Here is a 17,196-nt window from a genome sequence, read left to right as displayed (position 1 = left end):
AACAGTAGAAGATTCTGTCCTTAAAAATCTGATGCATATACAGCTTGTGTCTGTATACAGGTATGTATTTAAATTAAGATCTCTGGAGAAACTGAATATAATTGACTTGAGAAAAAATCTGTTCCTTTCAGGAATCTTTCTTGATATGCTATGGACCATTTTATCAGCTTTAAAGTGTCACATTTTGTTAGGAAAGAATCAGCTGTTAATCTGAAACTTGGATAGCTTAAAAATGACCATCAAAACCAGTAATGTAAAGACAATGGTGGATGCTTTCAAATAACACTGTTAAAGAAAATTAATTATTAATATAAATTCTCACCTGAACTAGTCCTGTTCAATTTTTTTTCATTTCTTACTGACTCAACTGCTTCCTTCCTCAAGGACTAGCTGTCTGTGTCTGTCTTCATTTTGTATAATATCATAATGAGGTTTAAGACATTCCTGTTATATAAACTACATAATAGGAATAAATGGCTTTTCACTGTAAGATGTGAAAGTATTTAGTCTGAGTTCTTTATGTGTTTGAAGAATGGTACTCTATGCAAAGCTTAATTTTCTTTTCCTTTTTTTTTTCCTTCCTTTCTCCAGAGAGCAAATCTTAAGAGTAAAAGAAGATGAGAATGTTCCTTTTTTGCTAGTTGGTAATAAATCAGATTTGGAAGATAAAAGGCAAGTTTCTGTAGAGGAAGCAAAAAACAGAGCTGATCAGTGGAATGTTAATTATGTGGAAACTTCTGCAAAAACACGAGCTAATGTTGACAAGGTAATAACTGGCCTCTTAAACAATCTGCTCGTCAGTTTTTATTTTATTCCTCTTTTTCATGGGTCATACTCCTTATATTTTTAATTTTAGCAATAATTTTGTGGAATTTTAATCAAATACTTTTCTTCCTTAGCTTGCTAGGAGTGCATGACTAGGTGACTCCTTGTAGAACAGTGAAAATGTTAGGCGTAACACATTTATCCCATTCTAAACTTAAAGGAATCATTATTATCCAAGACGTGACACAAGACCTTATAAAATTTTCTTGGGTCTGCTCTTTTGGCCTAGACTTCATACTGCATTTTCTGTAACTAGAGGAGAGTCTGCTTCTAAACAGTGAAGAATACTTTCTGATCCTCATTATAAAAGCAAATAAGAGAGGGATTTAAGCCTTCCCTACCCTCATTTAACCATCTGCCTCTTTGCATGTTGTTTTGGTGAAGAATGGATGAACCCAAAAAGCTATGAAAAGCCCAAAAGTGCCTCATGAGTTTTCAGAGATAAAATCTGGTTCAGAACCTCATAAGTTAAAGAGAATATTTGTCTCCAAGAAAAGAAAATGCTGCTTAGTTGTAAGTGCTTCAGCAAGAATGTGAGGTCCTTGCAATTCAGAATAACTGTCAGCCTTGTAGACTGAAAAGAAAATAAGTAGGTTTAGTACAATGTGCCGGCCTTTCAGAGTTGTTGACAAAGTTGATCCCCATTGAATCACAGGTTTGTGTTGGAAGGAACCTTAAAGATCATCTAATTCCAGCTGCCCTGCCATGGGCAGGGATACCAGCCATTTGATCGGGTTACTCAGAGCCCCATCCAAGCAAGTCTTGAACGCTTCCAGAGTTAGGGCATCCATGACTTCTCTGGGCAACCCTTTCCAGTGCCTCACTGCCCTCACGGTAAAGAATTGTTTTTAAAATAGTCACTTACATCTCTTCCCTTTTTAGTTCAAAATTGTTCCCACAAGGGTCTTACCACAAGCTGCCCACATAAAAAGATGTTTTCTGTCTTTTTTTATACACCTTCTTTAAGAACTGAAAGGCTGCAGTAAGGTCTCCCTGGAGCATTCTCTTCTTCAGTATGAACAACACCAGCTTTCTTAGCTTGTCTTCATAGTGGAGCTGCTCCAACCCACTGAGCATCTTTGTGGCATCCTCTGGACCCACTCCAACCGGTCCATGTTTTTTCTTGTGCTGAGGACCCCAGACCTGGGCACAGCACTGCAGGTGGGGTTTCATGAGAGCAGAGTAGAAGGGGACAATCACCTACCTTGGCCTGTTGGCCAGTCCTCTTTTGCTGCAGCCCAGGATACCACTGGCCTGCTGGGCTGTGAGTGCACATTGACAGGTCATGTCCAGCTTTTCATCCATGAAAGCCTGCAAGTCCTTGTCTATAGGTCTGCTCTCAGTAAGTTATCTCCCAGTCTGTACTGATGTCTGGGTTTGCCCTGATCCAGATGCTGCATCTTGCATTTGGTGAAAAATTCTGTAATGTAAATCCATATGTGTGAGCTGTTAATTGCAGCATGAGAGCTGTAATGCAGATTCTCTTTTACGATAACTGTTGGTTGTGTCCTGTCAGTTGTCTTACTGAAGAAAATGATTGTTCAGTGATATAGTGATTTACCCTACAGAACAGCAGAACTCATCCTCATTGTTGAATAAAGCCCTGATTTTTTTGTTGCTATAAAAACTAACACATCTTTTAGTTTTGGTATATAACTGCAGTTAACAGCCATCTATTACAGTTGTAAAAATTCAGCTCTTCAAATCCACTTCATTATTGTTTAGCCACTGGGGAACAAAGTACATATAATGTACTTTTTTCAATAGCTCTTGGATCAATAGCCTTTACATATACCTGGAGCTGATGGCATAATGATCCAGATTAGCATGTGTCATACAGATTTACGGTTTGACAGGCCATAAATGGGACCTTGTTGGCACAAGTGAATACTTTGTATTCTTAGTTGCATGAAACATATGAAGTTTTGGAGTTTGCTACACAAACTTGGGTTACTATTGTAATATGGTCTCTCTGAATTCCAGAATAGTGATTCTGCTCACTTGAAAAAACACAGCCAGACTCCACTAATTTTGGCAAAGCTGACCCACTAAACATTTTCTCAGGTTATGTATCCCAGACAGCTAAATACTGTTGTACAGTTATCAGTACTTAAGCAAGCTGACAGTTGAATCTTGTCATTAGCACAGGTTTAAATACAAGCAACGTAGTGCTTGTATTTAAAACAAGCAACATTTAAAAATCAAAAGGCCATCTCATTTCTTGATGGAACTGTTTAGTTCCATTGATTTTCTTTGGATTTGATGTGATGAAGGTTGATACTTTTCCTGCAGTCAGAATGAGATTAGTGTAATAAAAACCTACTGAGCTCTGTAGAGGAGCTTTTCAGCCCCTGCAGTGTCCATGCTTCACAGAAATTGATCAAATCCCTTGACACAGACGTATTGCTTAGTTCAAATTTCAAAGTATCACAGAATATTCTGAATTGGAAGGGACTCACAAAGACCATGGAGTCTGACTCTTAGGTGAATGATCCATATAGGGATCAAACCCTTGACCTTGGTGTTATTAACATCATGCTCTGACCAACTGAGTTCATCTCTGGGCTGAAAAAGGAGGCCTAGAGCACCTGGTATTCCCAGGTAGTCTGCTAAGTACTAACCAGGCCTGATCCTGTATAGCTTCCAAGATCAGATGAGATTCGGCATTCTCAGGGTGATTGGGTATCTAAAGAGTCTCTCCTGAGAGAAGTTTTAGAAATGCTCAGCTGATTTCCTACAGGAAAATTATAAAGATGTATACATATTGTTTGCTGTAACCTTCTGTAAGTTAAGATCTGCTGTTGAAATTAGTAAAGTAGCTTTACACAGTCCAATCATAAAGCCTTAACTGTCTGTCAGTAGGATCTCTCTTACCTGAGTCAGTGGTGTACCTCCAACTTTGTCCTAAACCATTGGATGAAAGTGAACTTCATGTGACTTTAAGACTGTAATGTGGTAGCTGCAGCTAAGATTACCTGATGTAAGAAATTGTTTATGTAGTTGTATAATTAAAGACTTTCCTTTAAAAGAAATGCTGAGTTTGGTTTTATTTCTCTAGTCACTTTGTGCTTAGACTTCCATCATAAAACATACCATACATGCATTTCGGTCTATGCTACTGCTCCATTAATAAGTTTCTAAAATTGGATGTTTTTCAACCTTTGCAGCTCATGACTTAAAATACTCAAAAGGTAAACTGATTTCCTTAAATTACCTCAGTAGTATGTACATACGTCTGCAAATCTTGGCTGGTGATGGGATCCTTCTTCCAATTCTTGTTGAAAATTGCCTGAAGGATTCATAAGCAAATATCAGAAGACAAGGCAATATTATGGTGCTGTGAAACAAGCAGAATTGCATCATATCAACTTGACCTTCAAAACCAGTGACAGATTTGTTGAATTAATATTTGTTTGCTCAAACTGATTGCATGTAATTGATTTTATTCGAAACAACTGAAGTGGATGTCAGTGATAGCTTAAATTAACTCATGTCTGTGATTTATTTTTGCATTTATCTTGTATCTTTTTCAGGTGTTTTTTGATTTAATGAGAGAAATTAGAGCCAGAAAAATGGAAGACAGCAAAGAAAAGAATGGGAAGAAGAAAAGAAAAAGCCTAGCTAAGAGGATCAGAGAAAGATGTTGCATTTTATAATCAAAAGCTTGGATTCCTTTCCTACCCTGACCATACTAATAAAAACCATAATTTATAAGCATGCCATTGAAGGCTGAAGTGACTGAAATTACCCTAACATGTTGGAAAATGTAATGTACCACTAAAAGCATGATTTGGAGCGGCACTGAAAGTCAAATTCACTGAAAACAAATTATGTGGCTTCAAGAGAAGCAAAGTTCAGTCCATTTCATAATTGCCTACCTTCTCACATTTCTTCTGAATGTAGTGTTTCATAGGTAGTCTTTTCTTTAATAGTGAACAAGAGGGGCAAAGTATTACTTTGTGAGTTCTTATAAAGCATACTTTTTTATCACTGGTATTTGTCAATTCATCTTGTCTTTTGTTGCCTTGAAAATTACAATTGTGAACATGATAACTAACAAAGCAGTATGCAGCTGTTTTGCCATGGAGTTATGCAAATTCAAAAAGAATAATGTGTATATGAACAGCTATGTTGAGGAAAACTATATGTGGTTCTGCATTACCTGATTAACTTAGAAGAGCGATGTAATCTTTTACATTGAAACATTTGAATATGCCTTAATTTTAATACCCAAACATAGCAGGTTGCTTAATCAAGGGTGTATTTTCAACTCTGTTGTATGGAGACCGTCCCTGTGCATCAGTGCAAGACTGCCCTCTCTGTGGAGTGCAGTTACTTGGATGATTTCACTCACTAGCTGTCTGCTAGCAGTGTCTGTTCTTTAAATGTGTGCCATACTCTGGTAATGTGAATAATACAGAGCCTATTCTGTCATCTTTAACTTGGTAGACAGTATGGTATCTTAAAACTAAAAGGTCAGAATACACATAAGACTGAAGTCATAAGCCTGGAATTGTTGTTTAAAATTTAACATGCTGGTACCTGGAAAATTCCCTTTTGCACATAGATTTTTGTCTAGATGTTCCTTGGGTTTTAACTCCCTGGAATTGGGTGGAGTGGGGCTGATCTAGTAGCGCTTATGTGTTTTGAGTTGTTGTCTGGGAAATTCTGGTTAATTTCTTTTATGTTCCTAATACTTAGCTATTGGAACATGGTGTGTTATGCTGAAGCTCTTTGCAGGTTTTGTACTGTTTAGTCAATGTTGATTTTCAAATGGGGAACAGTGTAGCTACTTTTTCTAGTTAATGTTGATATCAAACAATCAAATGTGCTTTGCAATACAGAAACCTTTAATGTGCACATCCAAAATCCCCAAACAAAACATACTGCCTCAGTTGCTTCAGAACAAGAAGAATACTGGCACATGGTCAGTGTGCTACATCTTAACTAAAAATATACCAGAATGTTTGAGGGTTTTGGACTCCTCTGGGGTGAGACAGGCTAGATCAATTCCACAAACTGTTATACTTTTTATACATGTATAAGCCTATAACTGACAATTTAAAATGTGCTCAAGAAAACTAGGTAACAAATATTTAACTTTCATGCTAACAGATGTTTTAGGGACTCAAGTCTTGGGAGTTACATTTGTCATGTTCAATATTTATCAGTAGGAATTTTGTATGTGCATTTAGTAGACTGCCAAGTGCAGAATAAAAGTTACTCATGTAACTGGCAAATATAAGCCAGTCTTCATCTTACTGTGTACTCGTTTGGGTCTATTTAGCCAGGGAGTCTAACCACTAACATTGTGACTTTGCTTTGGAACCTGTATACTGGGAACTGAGGTGTTATGAAGCCACTGGACACACAAAACTTGTCTTGGCTGATGCCTTATCCTGTCCTTTTATTTGCTATTTGAGCCATTGAAAGATGAATAAACTTCCATTTTTCTAAAATACTTGTGCAGTGTTAATTGATAACTGTATTACTCATAAACATTGCTATAGCCAATGCCAACTGTCAAGCAGTGAAACCTAAGTGCTCTAGAAGACTGGTTTATGTACATAAAGAAAATTGTACATTAAACCAAACTAGTCTGGTAAAAAGCCACTTTTTAAAAGTTACGTATGTGCTGCCTTCTATCCGTAGGTAATTTGCTTAGATGCTACAAGACTATCTGAAAATGGGCAACAAAGGTGAGCTTGTTCCAAAATTACTTTTCTATAAGAATGGAATGTGAGATTTAAAAAACAAACAACAACAACTAAAAACCCGGAACAAACAAAACCCTAAATTAAAAAAGTGGACAACCTACATAACTTTTAATAAAATAAAAATGCATTCTAAGTAATTTTCTTTTGGCACGCTCAAGGAGAAACGAAGTGTGCTTCCTCAACTTGCTGGAAATACAGCTTGCATCATGTATTCCAGGATTTGTGTATATCATGAGAGAGTCATCCAAAGTGAGTGTTACATTTGCATCATAGTGTTTTGTTTAGCCTGCTTGAGTGTCTGAAATTCCTAGGTCTAGCTGCTCTGCATGCTTCTGTGCCTGAGGGCACTTTTTATCCCCTATTCCTTGAAGAAGCTGAAGACACTTTCTTTTCTGGCAAGATCAAAGCTTTCCAGGGTAGTTCCCTCCAAGTTAGCCTAATGCTGGCAGTACTGTTGCCCACTTTTGTGAAATGCAATGTATGGTAAATCTGCAGAACAGAGAGAGATGCCTTAATTTGTAAAAAGCTGTAAAGTTGAGTCTTCTGTTATGTATGAAACCAATGTTGAATTTTTATCCTAACTATTTTATTCTGTAGCTTTTCATAGCTTTAGAAACTCAATCGATTGACTTTCAAAAATGTTGGCTAAGAAATCTGTGGTGTATTTGGTAATTTCTGTAGCCTCCCACTGAATATACAGTAGCTTAACAACTGTGGTATCTAGGAGTTTTCTTTGACTATTTCACAATAGTGTGAGGGTGTGCAGCAAGTCCCCATTCAAAGAGACCTTGTTAACATCACAGTAGTGTGCAGAATGACCCTTCTGGCCATTCCAGTAGCAACCGTAATGCAATAAAATACACTTCATATCTGAGACTTATGCTCACTATAGTCATAGGTAGGAACCAAATATTTTATCTATTTATATGTGAAGTGGGCTTGCTGAAAATCATGGGCTCCATTTTGGGGCACCAAGGTTTTCAGTGCCTCTATGAAACTACAGAGTCGGAATATTCTGAGTTGGAAAAGGACTCATAAGGATCGACTCCAACTCCCAGCCCTGCACAGGACATCCCAAGTCACATCATGTGTGTTGTCCAAACATATCTTGAACTCTGCTGGGCTTGGTGCTGTGACCACTTCCCTGGGGAGCCTGTTCCAGTGCCCAATCACTCTCTCCATGAAGATGTTTTCTAATATCCAAGCTACACCTCCCCAACACAACTTCATGCCGTTTCTTTGGGTCCAGTTGGTGCTCATGAGAGAAGACACAGTACCTCCCCTCTGCTTTCCCTCGTGAGGATGGTGAAGAGTGCAATGAGGTCTTCCTCCAGAGGGGAGGTGTCCTCTACTTGATTATAGTTCAATGCAAAATGTGGAGCAGCAGAGCAGTGGCTGGTATCACAAGTGCGTACAATACATTTGGTTGTGTCAGAACTAGATGAGAAGATGAGACTGAGCCTATGACAACTGAGAATTGAAGAGGAAAAACTAATAGCACACCTTAATTTCTAAACTTTCTTGTTGTTAGACATGTTGGCTCTTACATCCATGTGGATGCACAGTCAGTCGTGCATATTTCTTTCCAAATTCACTCCTACCAATTTTTGACTGTAATTATTTTAAATAAATAGGTATGTTTTAAATAACTGAATTATGAAAGAAACTTCTTGCATATTTTTGTGGTAACTTCAGCTTGTTACTAAAACTGAGTGGTAGGAAATGTGCCAGTGTTGCTATTACTGAAACACATGTTAATTTTTGATCTCAAGACATGGAGCAGACTGGGATATTTTGGTTGAAGCTTCATTGTTAAAAAAATGCTGAAATGCATACCACTTGAGATCTGCCGAGGATTGGACATATGCCAAGGCGCTTCCCATTTTCAAGAGACCCTGAGTAGATCTAACCATCTGTTTAACTGGTACAATCCATTTTGGATATAATTTGGTTTGTGTGTGCTCTATGGTATTTTCTTTGTTTCAGCTTGTCCTGGGCAACCCAAAAAATGCCCATGTTGTGTTCCATTTTTCCTTACCATCAATCCATGCAATTTGTGTTAATGTCCTTTTAAGACCTGGGGGCCAGAAATGGACCCAGAATGTTTTAACATGGAGGGGTATGTTCTGTCGGGGAGTGGGAGGTTCGAGGAATTCCTTTAAGAGACTGGGAACAGGTACAGAGAGTTCTCTCTCTTTTCTTGCTCAGATGTCAGGGATGTTGCCTGGCATAGGTTTCCAAGAAACTGCATTTTTTTCAATCCAAAACTATTTCAGAAGGATTTTCACAATACACTGCCAGCTGTAGTGCTGAGCTGGAGCCATTGGGGCCAGGGCTGTGGGTTTCAGTGCCCAGTGAGCTGGTTTTCTTTCTCCACAAAGCAGCAGCACTCGAAACTGCAGTGACCAAACCAACTGGGTCTGGCCAGCCAAAAAGAAGCAGAGGAGGTGACACTGCAGGTGTCAGCTGCCCCAGGCAGTGCCAGTCCCAGGGAAGTGACACTTCAGGGGGAAGGCTGAGCCAAGTCGGGCTTCTCTGCCATCTTGTCTTTGTCCCCTGGGCCATGTGATCTTCTTTGGAGGCCACCATATTGGGGTGGGGCTTCTCCACTCTCCTGTTTTCTTTGTTCCTGGGGAGTCCACACGATTCAGTACCTTTGTACCTTGTGATTATTACTGTTACCTAAGTTGTGGCGGTTTTGCTTTTAGTAAGCTGTTATTTTTTTTACTTACACCTTCTCCCATTCATCTCTCCTTACTGGTGAAAGATGAGCAGTTAGAACTAAAGGGGTAGCTCATTTCTCAGGCTCCACCCCATAGTTTATCTTAAACTAATACATGCTGTGCTGAATGTTGATTTAAAAATATGTATCAATTCACTTAATTAACTTGGTAGCAATTACATTTTTTTCTAGTTAATTTCTATGTGATTTGGCCATATTTTTTGCAGAAGAGCAAGGAGAGAAGGGGGGAATCCGATTTCTGCACGACCTGAGAGCAAGTGGCCATCATCCATGGGCAGCTGTGGCAGCACAGGGTGGGCAAAGGGAGAAATCAGGAAGTGTACAGAACTCAGATGAAAGCCCAGTGGGTCTTTGCAATGCTTTGGGAGGTAAGACGAGGATCAGGAACTAAAACTGTGCACACCAGGGATAGGCAGGCACAAAGCACTGGCATTCTCCTGGTGCCAAAAGCAAGGTGGAAAAACAGCCTGTGAGGCCCATGAGGCTGACAGTGCCAAACTGCAGACTGGATACATGCTTTCTTTTTGTTTCCTCTTCCTGGCAGCATCCATACTGATTTTCAGGGCTTTTCTTGTTATCTGAGTTACAGGTGAGATAGCAGCTGCAGCAGTGTTGGACCTACATTTGCTCTACCCCTCTGCTGTCCTTTTCACAGACCTCACTCTCATTCCTCTCAGAAAGGGAGTAGGCAGTAAATGGTTACAGTGTGTGAGCCACTGACCTGGTTAATATTGCTTCCTGTGCTTGTGCTGTGAGCATAGAGTAAAAAGAGGTTGAAGGCAGGTAGGAAGAAGCTTCGTCCACAGACCCACTGCAGCCATGACCACAGCTATGATAGCACCCTTGCACTCTTTTTCCATGGAAAGTCTGAAGGAGGATCTGGGACCTTGAGGTAGTGTAGTGTTATCCTTCTCTCTGTGCTTCTTATGGGTTGTGCATTTTCCACCCTTTTGTTCTTTATTGATGCTGTGACAGCTTACTGTTTGTCAGTATCCTAGGCACAAAGGAGAGGATCAGGTGAGATTGAGTTTGTGGTTCATGGATGTCCTGGCTAAGAGTGGAGGCATGATGATAATCAGCAGTTTAAATGCTATATTTTAGACTCTGGACAAGGTACTGAAAGTAATGAGTTGAGGTTTACCTTCAGCTGAGCTCAGCATGCTTGGTATGCCTCTGTTAGAGTTCTTTTTCCTTTTTGCTTCTTCTATGAAGGAAAACTTATTAGATAGGGTTGGGGTTTTATCAGTACAAAAAAGCAGACCTGTTAGCTAAAATGTTGCCAGACTAATGTGTTAAATATTAGTCATCTCTAAAGCATGTGTCTAAAACAGTAATCCTTCTGTTTTATTTGATAAATATCAAAATGCCTACTGAAATAGATGGGGGAAGTGTCAAAAGAAGGGTTATAAATACTGTGTCTACAGATAGCACTTTGCTATGGGTGGTTGTAAATCCTGTGAGTGTCAGAGCTGGCTTGAGGACGTAGGTGCTAGCTAGATACTGTGTAGTTGAGGAGCACATCCTGCATCAGACTGAGGGCTTGATCTTTTAGCCTTGATAATGTCGGAGGTGTGGGGGTTTGTTGTCCTGTCGAAACCCAGCAAAACTCGATAAATCCAGCAAAATTTTAAAACAGTTTTTGCAAGTTTGTGCAGATAGTTGCATTATCTGGAGATGAACCATGGCTCTCACCCCTCCTCTGAAGGTACATGCCTTCTTCCCACAAAGTGACAGAGTAAATGCCTAGGAGATGGTTATGGGTATTTAGTGCCTTCTGCTAGTCCTGAGCTGGGAAGAATTGTCATCAGGGGAAATTTCTCTTTGTATACTTGTCTCCAATTTCTGACATGGTGGCCTTCCAAAAGTTTCACAAAGAGGACCAGTACTGAGAAAATAAAACATGGAGAAAAGACCTTTTTTTTTTTCATTAGATATCAGATGTGGGAGCCCAGGAGCCACAGAGGTTCAGCCAGGGACCTATAAAGGTAAAGACAAACAGCACAGATAAACCCACAAAGGCAGGAGTAGCCATGACTTGGTTCCCCTTTCTCTGGGAAACACAGTCTACAAGGATTTGTTTATGGCCCAGAAGAGACAGCTAGTGATGGCATGGGTGATGGGCTCCCTCTGGTGTGTCATCCCCATGGGGAACAATGCCCTTAGAGACCCAAGCATATGCATAGAAGACTGCCCCAGTGCCAAGTGGCAGAACTTGCTGGGGGGGCCCTGGGGAGCTGCCACAGAGTTCTTTCTAAGCCCTGCACAGCACCATCCCTGGCCATCCCTTGCTATTGAGCTGGACTGATTTAGAACAGTGTTGAGAGTTGGGAAAGATGGGCAGGGTAAACTGGTACGGCCACTTTTGGGGCCCACTTAGGAAGTCTGGAAAGCTTCTTTCCCCAAGATGTGGGCCACAAAGGCCACTTTGTGGAGCATGAGCAGCAGTACCTGGCCAAAATGGCAAAGAAGCCCTGACAACAGGCCATTGCTTAGTGCTGCAGAAGGTGGTGAAAAGACACCTGAGGACACTTGATAATCCACCATGGGAAAAAAAAAAAAAGGCAAAAACAAACCAAAAAAAAAAAAAAAAACCCAAAACCCCCAGCCATTCTATCCCAAGCTGCAGGGCATGACAGGCCATCTTCATGGGATATGAGCAGCAGGCAGCAACCCAGACAAAAGAGACTGAAGAAGCCCTAAGCAGTGCTCATGTTCAGTGCAGCAGAGGAAGGTAAAATAACCTCAGGTACCATCATCAACCTGTCCCAGGAGAAAATTCCTTCCTGACCTCAGTGCTGGCAACCAGCTATTCCCTGAGCACTTGAGTGAGTCCTTTCATCTCCTTGTCACATAGGGTGGTAAACCACTCAGGAGATGTCCAAGACATATTCTGACTCAACATCTCAGGGGCTTGTGAGAGTAGCCACATGCCCCCAGCCTAATGGCTCTTGGAGACAACATTCCTTTCTGTATCTGGCAGGACACCAGTGGGTGCTCCGAAACAATGGAATCCCTTGCGACATCTCTGCACCCTATATCTTACAGCTGCTGCCCCATCTCTGCAGTGCATGAGAACAGAAAGCTCTGCAGTGGTCTTTCTGAAGGGATCCTCTTGGTCTTGCCAGTGCTCTCCAGCAGATAAAGGCTTGAGAGCCTTGGGCACCTCCTCATGCTCTAGATCTTTGCACTGCCAGCAGCCCCATTCAGCCACCTATCCCCTTCCCTTCCCTTCCCTTCCCTTCCCTTCCCTTCCCTTCCCTTCCCTTCCCTTCCCTTCCCTTCCCTTCCCTTCCCTTCCCTTCCCTTCCCTTCCCTTCCCTTCCCTTCCCTTCCCTTCCCTTCCCTTCCCTTCCCTTCCCTTCCCTTCCCTTCCCTTCCCTTCCCTTCCCTTCCCTTCCCTTCCCTTCCCTTCCCTTCCCTTCCCTTCCCCCCCAAATCCTATTACTCCAAGTTTTGTTTCTAGCTCTTGTGTCCCTGCTCATTTTCTGTGCCTCCCTGACAGCCTTCCGAGGAGTGAGGGTGCCTGGCTGACGCCGAGAAAGCAGAGTAGAAAGTGACGGTGGACAGGGAGGAGAACTGGGTGCAGGCTGAGGCCGTGGTTCTTCTGATAAGCCTGCTGTCCCTGCTGCCCGCTCCGCCCGCAGCTGCAGCGGGATTTGTTGCAGGAGAAGATGGTGCGGATATGGCCTTGCGGCTCCAGAAGCCCATGGCTGTGCCCAAAAGTAGGCAGTTGCCATGCACATGGGATGTGAGGGGAGAGGGAAAAGACACCAGGAGAAGGGGGACAAAGCAAGCCACAGAGACTGTGTCAAACAAACAACTATTTATTTCCTTTTTCTACTATCACGGGTTCTTGGCTTGTGCCGCCGGCGGCGGGACGGCCTCTTCGGGGGCTGGGGAGAGTCCTGAGGGCCAGAGGCCCTCCTCTTGGCTGGGCGCCGGAGCCCCTCGGGCAAGCAGTCCCTGTCCCGGCCCGGAGCGGAAGTGCTGCGGCTGTAGCCCTGGGCAGAGGGGCCTGCTACTGCTGCTGCCCGGCTGCCGGGCTCCTCCGGGGGCTGCTCCTGCTCTGCAGGGACAGGCGCGGATGGAGAGCGCCCGGGCACGCCGCGGAGGGTGGCTTCCAACGTTCCAACGTCCACTTCCACGCTGGAGACTACAGGGCTGGAGGATGAGGCCAGGGTGGGAGGGCAAATCCCCTGGGGGGATGCAGAGGGGCCAGGGATAGCTGTGGGACCCTCTTCCTCCTCCTCCTCCTCCTCTTCCTCCTCCTCAGCATGGGAGTTCAGGAGATTCATCTGCCGTAGGATCTCATCACTGCACCTGTCAGCTGCAACATCGATGAGCCGGCGCACAAATGCCACCGTCTGCTCCTGCAGCAGGGGTTGCAGCTCCCGGACCAAGGCCTCCTCACTCAGCCCATAGCGGCACAAATTGGCTACGATGGCACTCTGTGCCAGAGCCACTTCCCACCAGCGGGTCCTGAGCAGCTCCAATAGCTCCTGGTTCAGCCAGGGCAGCAAGGGCTCGAGGACTTCTGAGCAGTCCTGGAAAAAATCTGCCCAGACCTGAGGTGGGAAGCCAGCTACATAAGCCCTGGGCATCAACTCTGCAGCCCCCTGCTCATCCTGGTGGTGAGCAGCTGATGAGTCCGAGGGGCTTGGAAGAACTATCTCCAGAAAGTCTTCTTCTGACCGAACAGAGTAAATGATGCTGTTGATAGCCTGCCTGCACAGGGGGCACGATGGTTTGCTCTTGGCCCACCGCACAATGCAGCCCAGGCAGAACAGGTGGACACAGGGTGTTACAGAAGCGATTTCACCTGGAATGTCACAGCAGATGGGGCAGTTCCACTCTGTCTCCATGGCCATGTTTGCATGTTGCAGCAGAGCTGGGGACAGCAGCTGCTCTCTCTTGTTGGTGTGACACTCTGAAAAATAGTCACTTGGTGTCCCAGGGAGATGGGCAGGTAGAAGAAATGCCCAGGCCCCTCAAGAAGAACACACTCACAGCTCCCCAACCACCACCATCACCCAGGGCCACCCTGTGGCCTGTTTCCTGCACCACTCACCTCTGCTCCTGCAAGCACCACCCACAGTACTCAGCTTCCTGAACCAGGTAGGGCTGAGGAAACAGACCAAGTCTTGTGAATGAGAACTGAGAGTTGCTGAAAGCAGCACCCAGTGACCTCACGGGCTTCCAGTCCTCCCAGGCATGCTTGCCAGGAGTCCAGGCACGAGTGAGTCTGAGCCAGGCTCCACTCATGCCCAAACATAAGCAGTGAGGGATGTGACATCACAGTGCATTGCTCACTCAGGTTGCTATCCATGGAGTCTGTGGACTGCTGATGCCACAGTCCGCTGTTCTGTACTGGCAACCTTGACTGCCTTCCAAATCTGCCATAGAAGACCTTTCTCCCCTGCAAGTGCATGGCATCAGGAGAAAAAATGGGGTGTGTGGGCCATGCTGTGCCATTATTTGTTCATGCCTCTGACTTTTACTATCATTTTGAGTCATTATTCCAAGTGCTTCTCCTTTAGAAGCACATTACCTGCTAGTTTTATGTTTTTTGTGACGCGAGGGTGCTGTGTACATCAGGCACATGGGCTGGCCTATTTAAATCTGGTAAGATGACAGCCCATATTCTCTATTCTCAATGCTGCTTGCCTGCACCACTCGGAGAGGTAAGGACATCCTGACATTTCATGCCAGTGTCTGTGCAAACTTCTTGCCAAGTTGTCTTGTAATTTAGATTCTTTTTCTTCTCTACAGCCCCATTGGATTGGGGTTGACGGGCACAATGGTGTGGTCATTAGCTCGGTGACCATTAAAACCCTCAGTTGCTCTCATCCTGTTCAAAAATAAAGTTGAAAATGGATAGACAACTGAAAAATAAGCATCAAGCACAATTTTGGGCAAACCAGTCAAAAATGTGGAGAAAATCTATACTTCACTGAGTTTCAATCTCTCTCCCTTGTGGTAGGGCTTGCCACAGATTGGGCTACCCAAGCAAGGGCAGGTCTGCCTGTTCTTGCTTTGCTTCCCAAGCTGCTTTGCGTGCAGCTTTCAGGGAACTGTAAATCACTCCAGCCAGGCTTGCAGTTGGGCATTTTCCTTCTCCTTAGGATGTTTTATTAAAACTACTGGGAAGTTATCAAGTAAGTTACAGCATGAAACCAGCCTGGTAGAGAAGAGGATTTTTAGAGGGGTTTTCCTGCCTCATCTTCTCAGGAATATCTTCTAGTGAAAAAGTCCTAGGCACATCACAGGATCATCCCTACCACCTTGAACCCTAAAAATACATAACCTCAATCATTGCCAGCTGAGCAGGAGTTTAATTCATGTTTGGTGTGAAGTAAAACTTCTAAAAGCCAAGTTCCTGCTGCTTTGATGAATGAGCCCAGTATCCAGGGTTCTCTGTTGGAGGAAGGCAGATGCGTGTGTCGGTCTGAGCTTTTTCTTGTCTCTTTCCCTGCACTGACCCCCTTCAGTGGTGAGGGCAGCACCAAGTTCTCACCTGGCCCCTCCCTGTGCCCAGCCTGTTGTCATTTCTAAGGGCAGGATCTTCTAAAGATCCCTCAAAGAGTTTTGGTTTATTATGAGAGGGAAAGAGTAAAAGACCAACCAATGATCTATCTCTTTGGATAAGACTTACCTGACCATCCTTGGAGACTCTATCTGTTGTGCCACTGGCACTTGCCCTGGCTGACCCTGTGTTGTCCTGTCCAGCTGTCTCTGGCTAACAAGCAGGATGGGATGTGGTTCTCCAAGGAGATTTGTGTTTCCACGGGGTCCATTAATTCCAGAGTTCATTTTCAGAATGGCAAATCAGTAGCACCTGGGTCAAGAAGGAATCTTCCCCCAAGGCAGATTGGCACTGGTTCCCAGGGAGTTTTGACTTCCTCTGCAGCACTGAGCATGATAATTGTTCACCGCTGCTTCAGTCCCTTTTGGCTCAGTTGTTGCCTGCTACTCATGCTCCATGAAGATGGCCTGTCATGCCCTGCAGCTGTGGGCAAGAAGCTTTCCAGACTCCCAGGGTGGGCCCCAAGGGTGGCCTGGGAGTTGCTTCTTGTCCTCCTGTAGCACTGGGTACAGCCCCCTGTCAGGGCTCCTCTGGGTCCCTACAACTCCATTCTTGCCTGCTGCCCTCACACCTCCAAGGCACCACTTGTGCCCTGGCTCTCTCTGGCTTTCTTGCCCATTGCAAGCTTGGAGTGGGACTGAGCTCTGCTCTTCCCTTGGCTCCATTTCCTGTGGGATTCTTGCATCCATCCAGAGCTGCCACTTCTCAGTTCTCCTGCCTGCAAGCACAGGACAAACACAAGAGTTCTTTTCATGCATTTTTGTCCTGGGAGCACAGCAATGAAGCAAATCTTGGAAGGCAAAAAGTGTGTTTGTCATTGATATGCGTTACACTTTGGAATATGTCCAAGATAGTATACACCTTGTGTTGTTGCTTCTGATTCTCATTCTTCATGTTCTGAACCTTCAGGAAACAGGACCTGCTGGGCCCGTATGCCTGCTGCTACATTCTGTAACTCTGTCACTTGCCTTTGCCATACTAGACAGGATTTTTCAAGCTAAACTAAAGAACACAGTCTGGCTACATGTGCACATTGTGGTAATGGTTGTGAGCATCAGCTCTGAAACTGATTCAGACAAACAAAAATTAAATAATATCCTATTTCCAGTTGTAACCTGTGTGTCATGTGTTCTTGAATGTGTTTTTGAATCAGAACCTCCTTGCAACTTCACACGAATAACAGTCTCACCATTATTTGACTCATGGTGAATGCAGCCAATAGAATAGAATAGAGCAGTTATGCCATGTTAAACCCAGAGCTCTGCATGACAAGGTCTGACCAGGTCTGAGGGTTCCACCCCAGAGAGCAGCTCTGCAGTGCAGGTCCC

General features: G+C 43.7%; 2 protein-coding genes and 2 long non-coding RNA genes across 5 annotated transcripts in view; 1 reads left to right on the top strand and 3 right to left on the bottom strand.

Annotated features, from left to right (window-relative positions):
- Window positions 1–6,286, top strand: part of RALA (RAS like proto-oncogene A) — a 30,463-nt gene extending 24,177 nt beyond the window's left edge. For both annotated transcript variants that reach the window (XM_064420587.1, XM_064420592.1), the window contains exons 4-5: window positions 592–766; window positions 4,359–6,286. In XM_064420587.1, coding sequence (XP_064276657.1) covers window positions 592–766; window positions 4,359–4,481 — 298 coding nt within the window. In that variant the 3' untranslated portion in view covers window positions 4,482–6,286. The remainder of the gene's footprint in view (window positions 1–591; window positions 767–4,358) is intronic.
- On the bottom strand, window positions 794–8,062 carry LOC135300785 (uncharacterized). Its single transcript, XR_010362560.1, has 3 exons — window positions 7,820–8,062; window positions 4,040–4,114; window positions 794–2,245 (listed from the first exon to the last, which is right to left on the bottom strand). It is a non-coding gene; the product is annotated as an uncharacterized LOC135300785 (long non-coding RNA).
- A 3,120-nt stretch (window positions 8,063–11,182) lies between these two features.
- On the bottom strand, window positions 11,183–12,483 carry LOC135300671 (uncharacterized). The gene is made up of 2 exons (XR_010362445.1): window positions 12,074–12,483; window positions 11,183–11,262 (listed from the first exon to the last, which is right to left on the bottom strand). It is a non-coding gene; the product is annotated as an uncharacterized LOC135300671 (long non-coding RNA).
- A 626-nt stretch (window positions 12,484–13,109) lies between these two features.
- On the bottom strand, window positions 13,110–16,352 carry LOC135293696 (uncharacterized). The gene is made up of 3 exons (XM_064408484.1): window positions 15,938–16,352; window positions 14,354–15,133; window positions 13,110–14,212 (listed from the first exon to the last, which is right to left on the bottom strand). Exon 3 carries the CDS (start codon window positions 14,151–14,153, stop codon window positions 13,110–13,112), a length of 1,044 nt encoding a protein of 347 aa, XP_064264554.1. The 5' UTR covers window positions 14,154–14,212; window positions 14,354–15,133; window positions 15,938–16,352.
- Window positions 16,353–17,196: the final 844 nt, after the last annotated feature.

The sequence above is a fragment of the Passer domesticus genome, chromosome 1 (genome assembly GCF_036417665.1).
Source record: "Passer domesticus isolate bPasDom1 chromosome 1, bPasDom1.hap1, whole genome shotgun sequence".
Taxonomy (NCBI): domain Eukaryota; kingdom Metazoa; phylum Chordata; class Aves; order Passeriformes; family Passeridae; genus Passer; species Passer domesticus.
This window is presented reverse-complemented; position numbering and strand designations above follow the sequence as displayed.

Bases quoted from the DNA above. Each gene is read 5' to 3' on its own strand.
- LOC135293696 (XM_064408484.1), bottom strand. From the start codon at position 14,153: ATGGCCATGGAGACAGAGTGGAACTGCCCCATCTGCTGTGACATTCCA.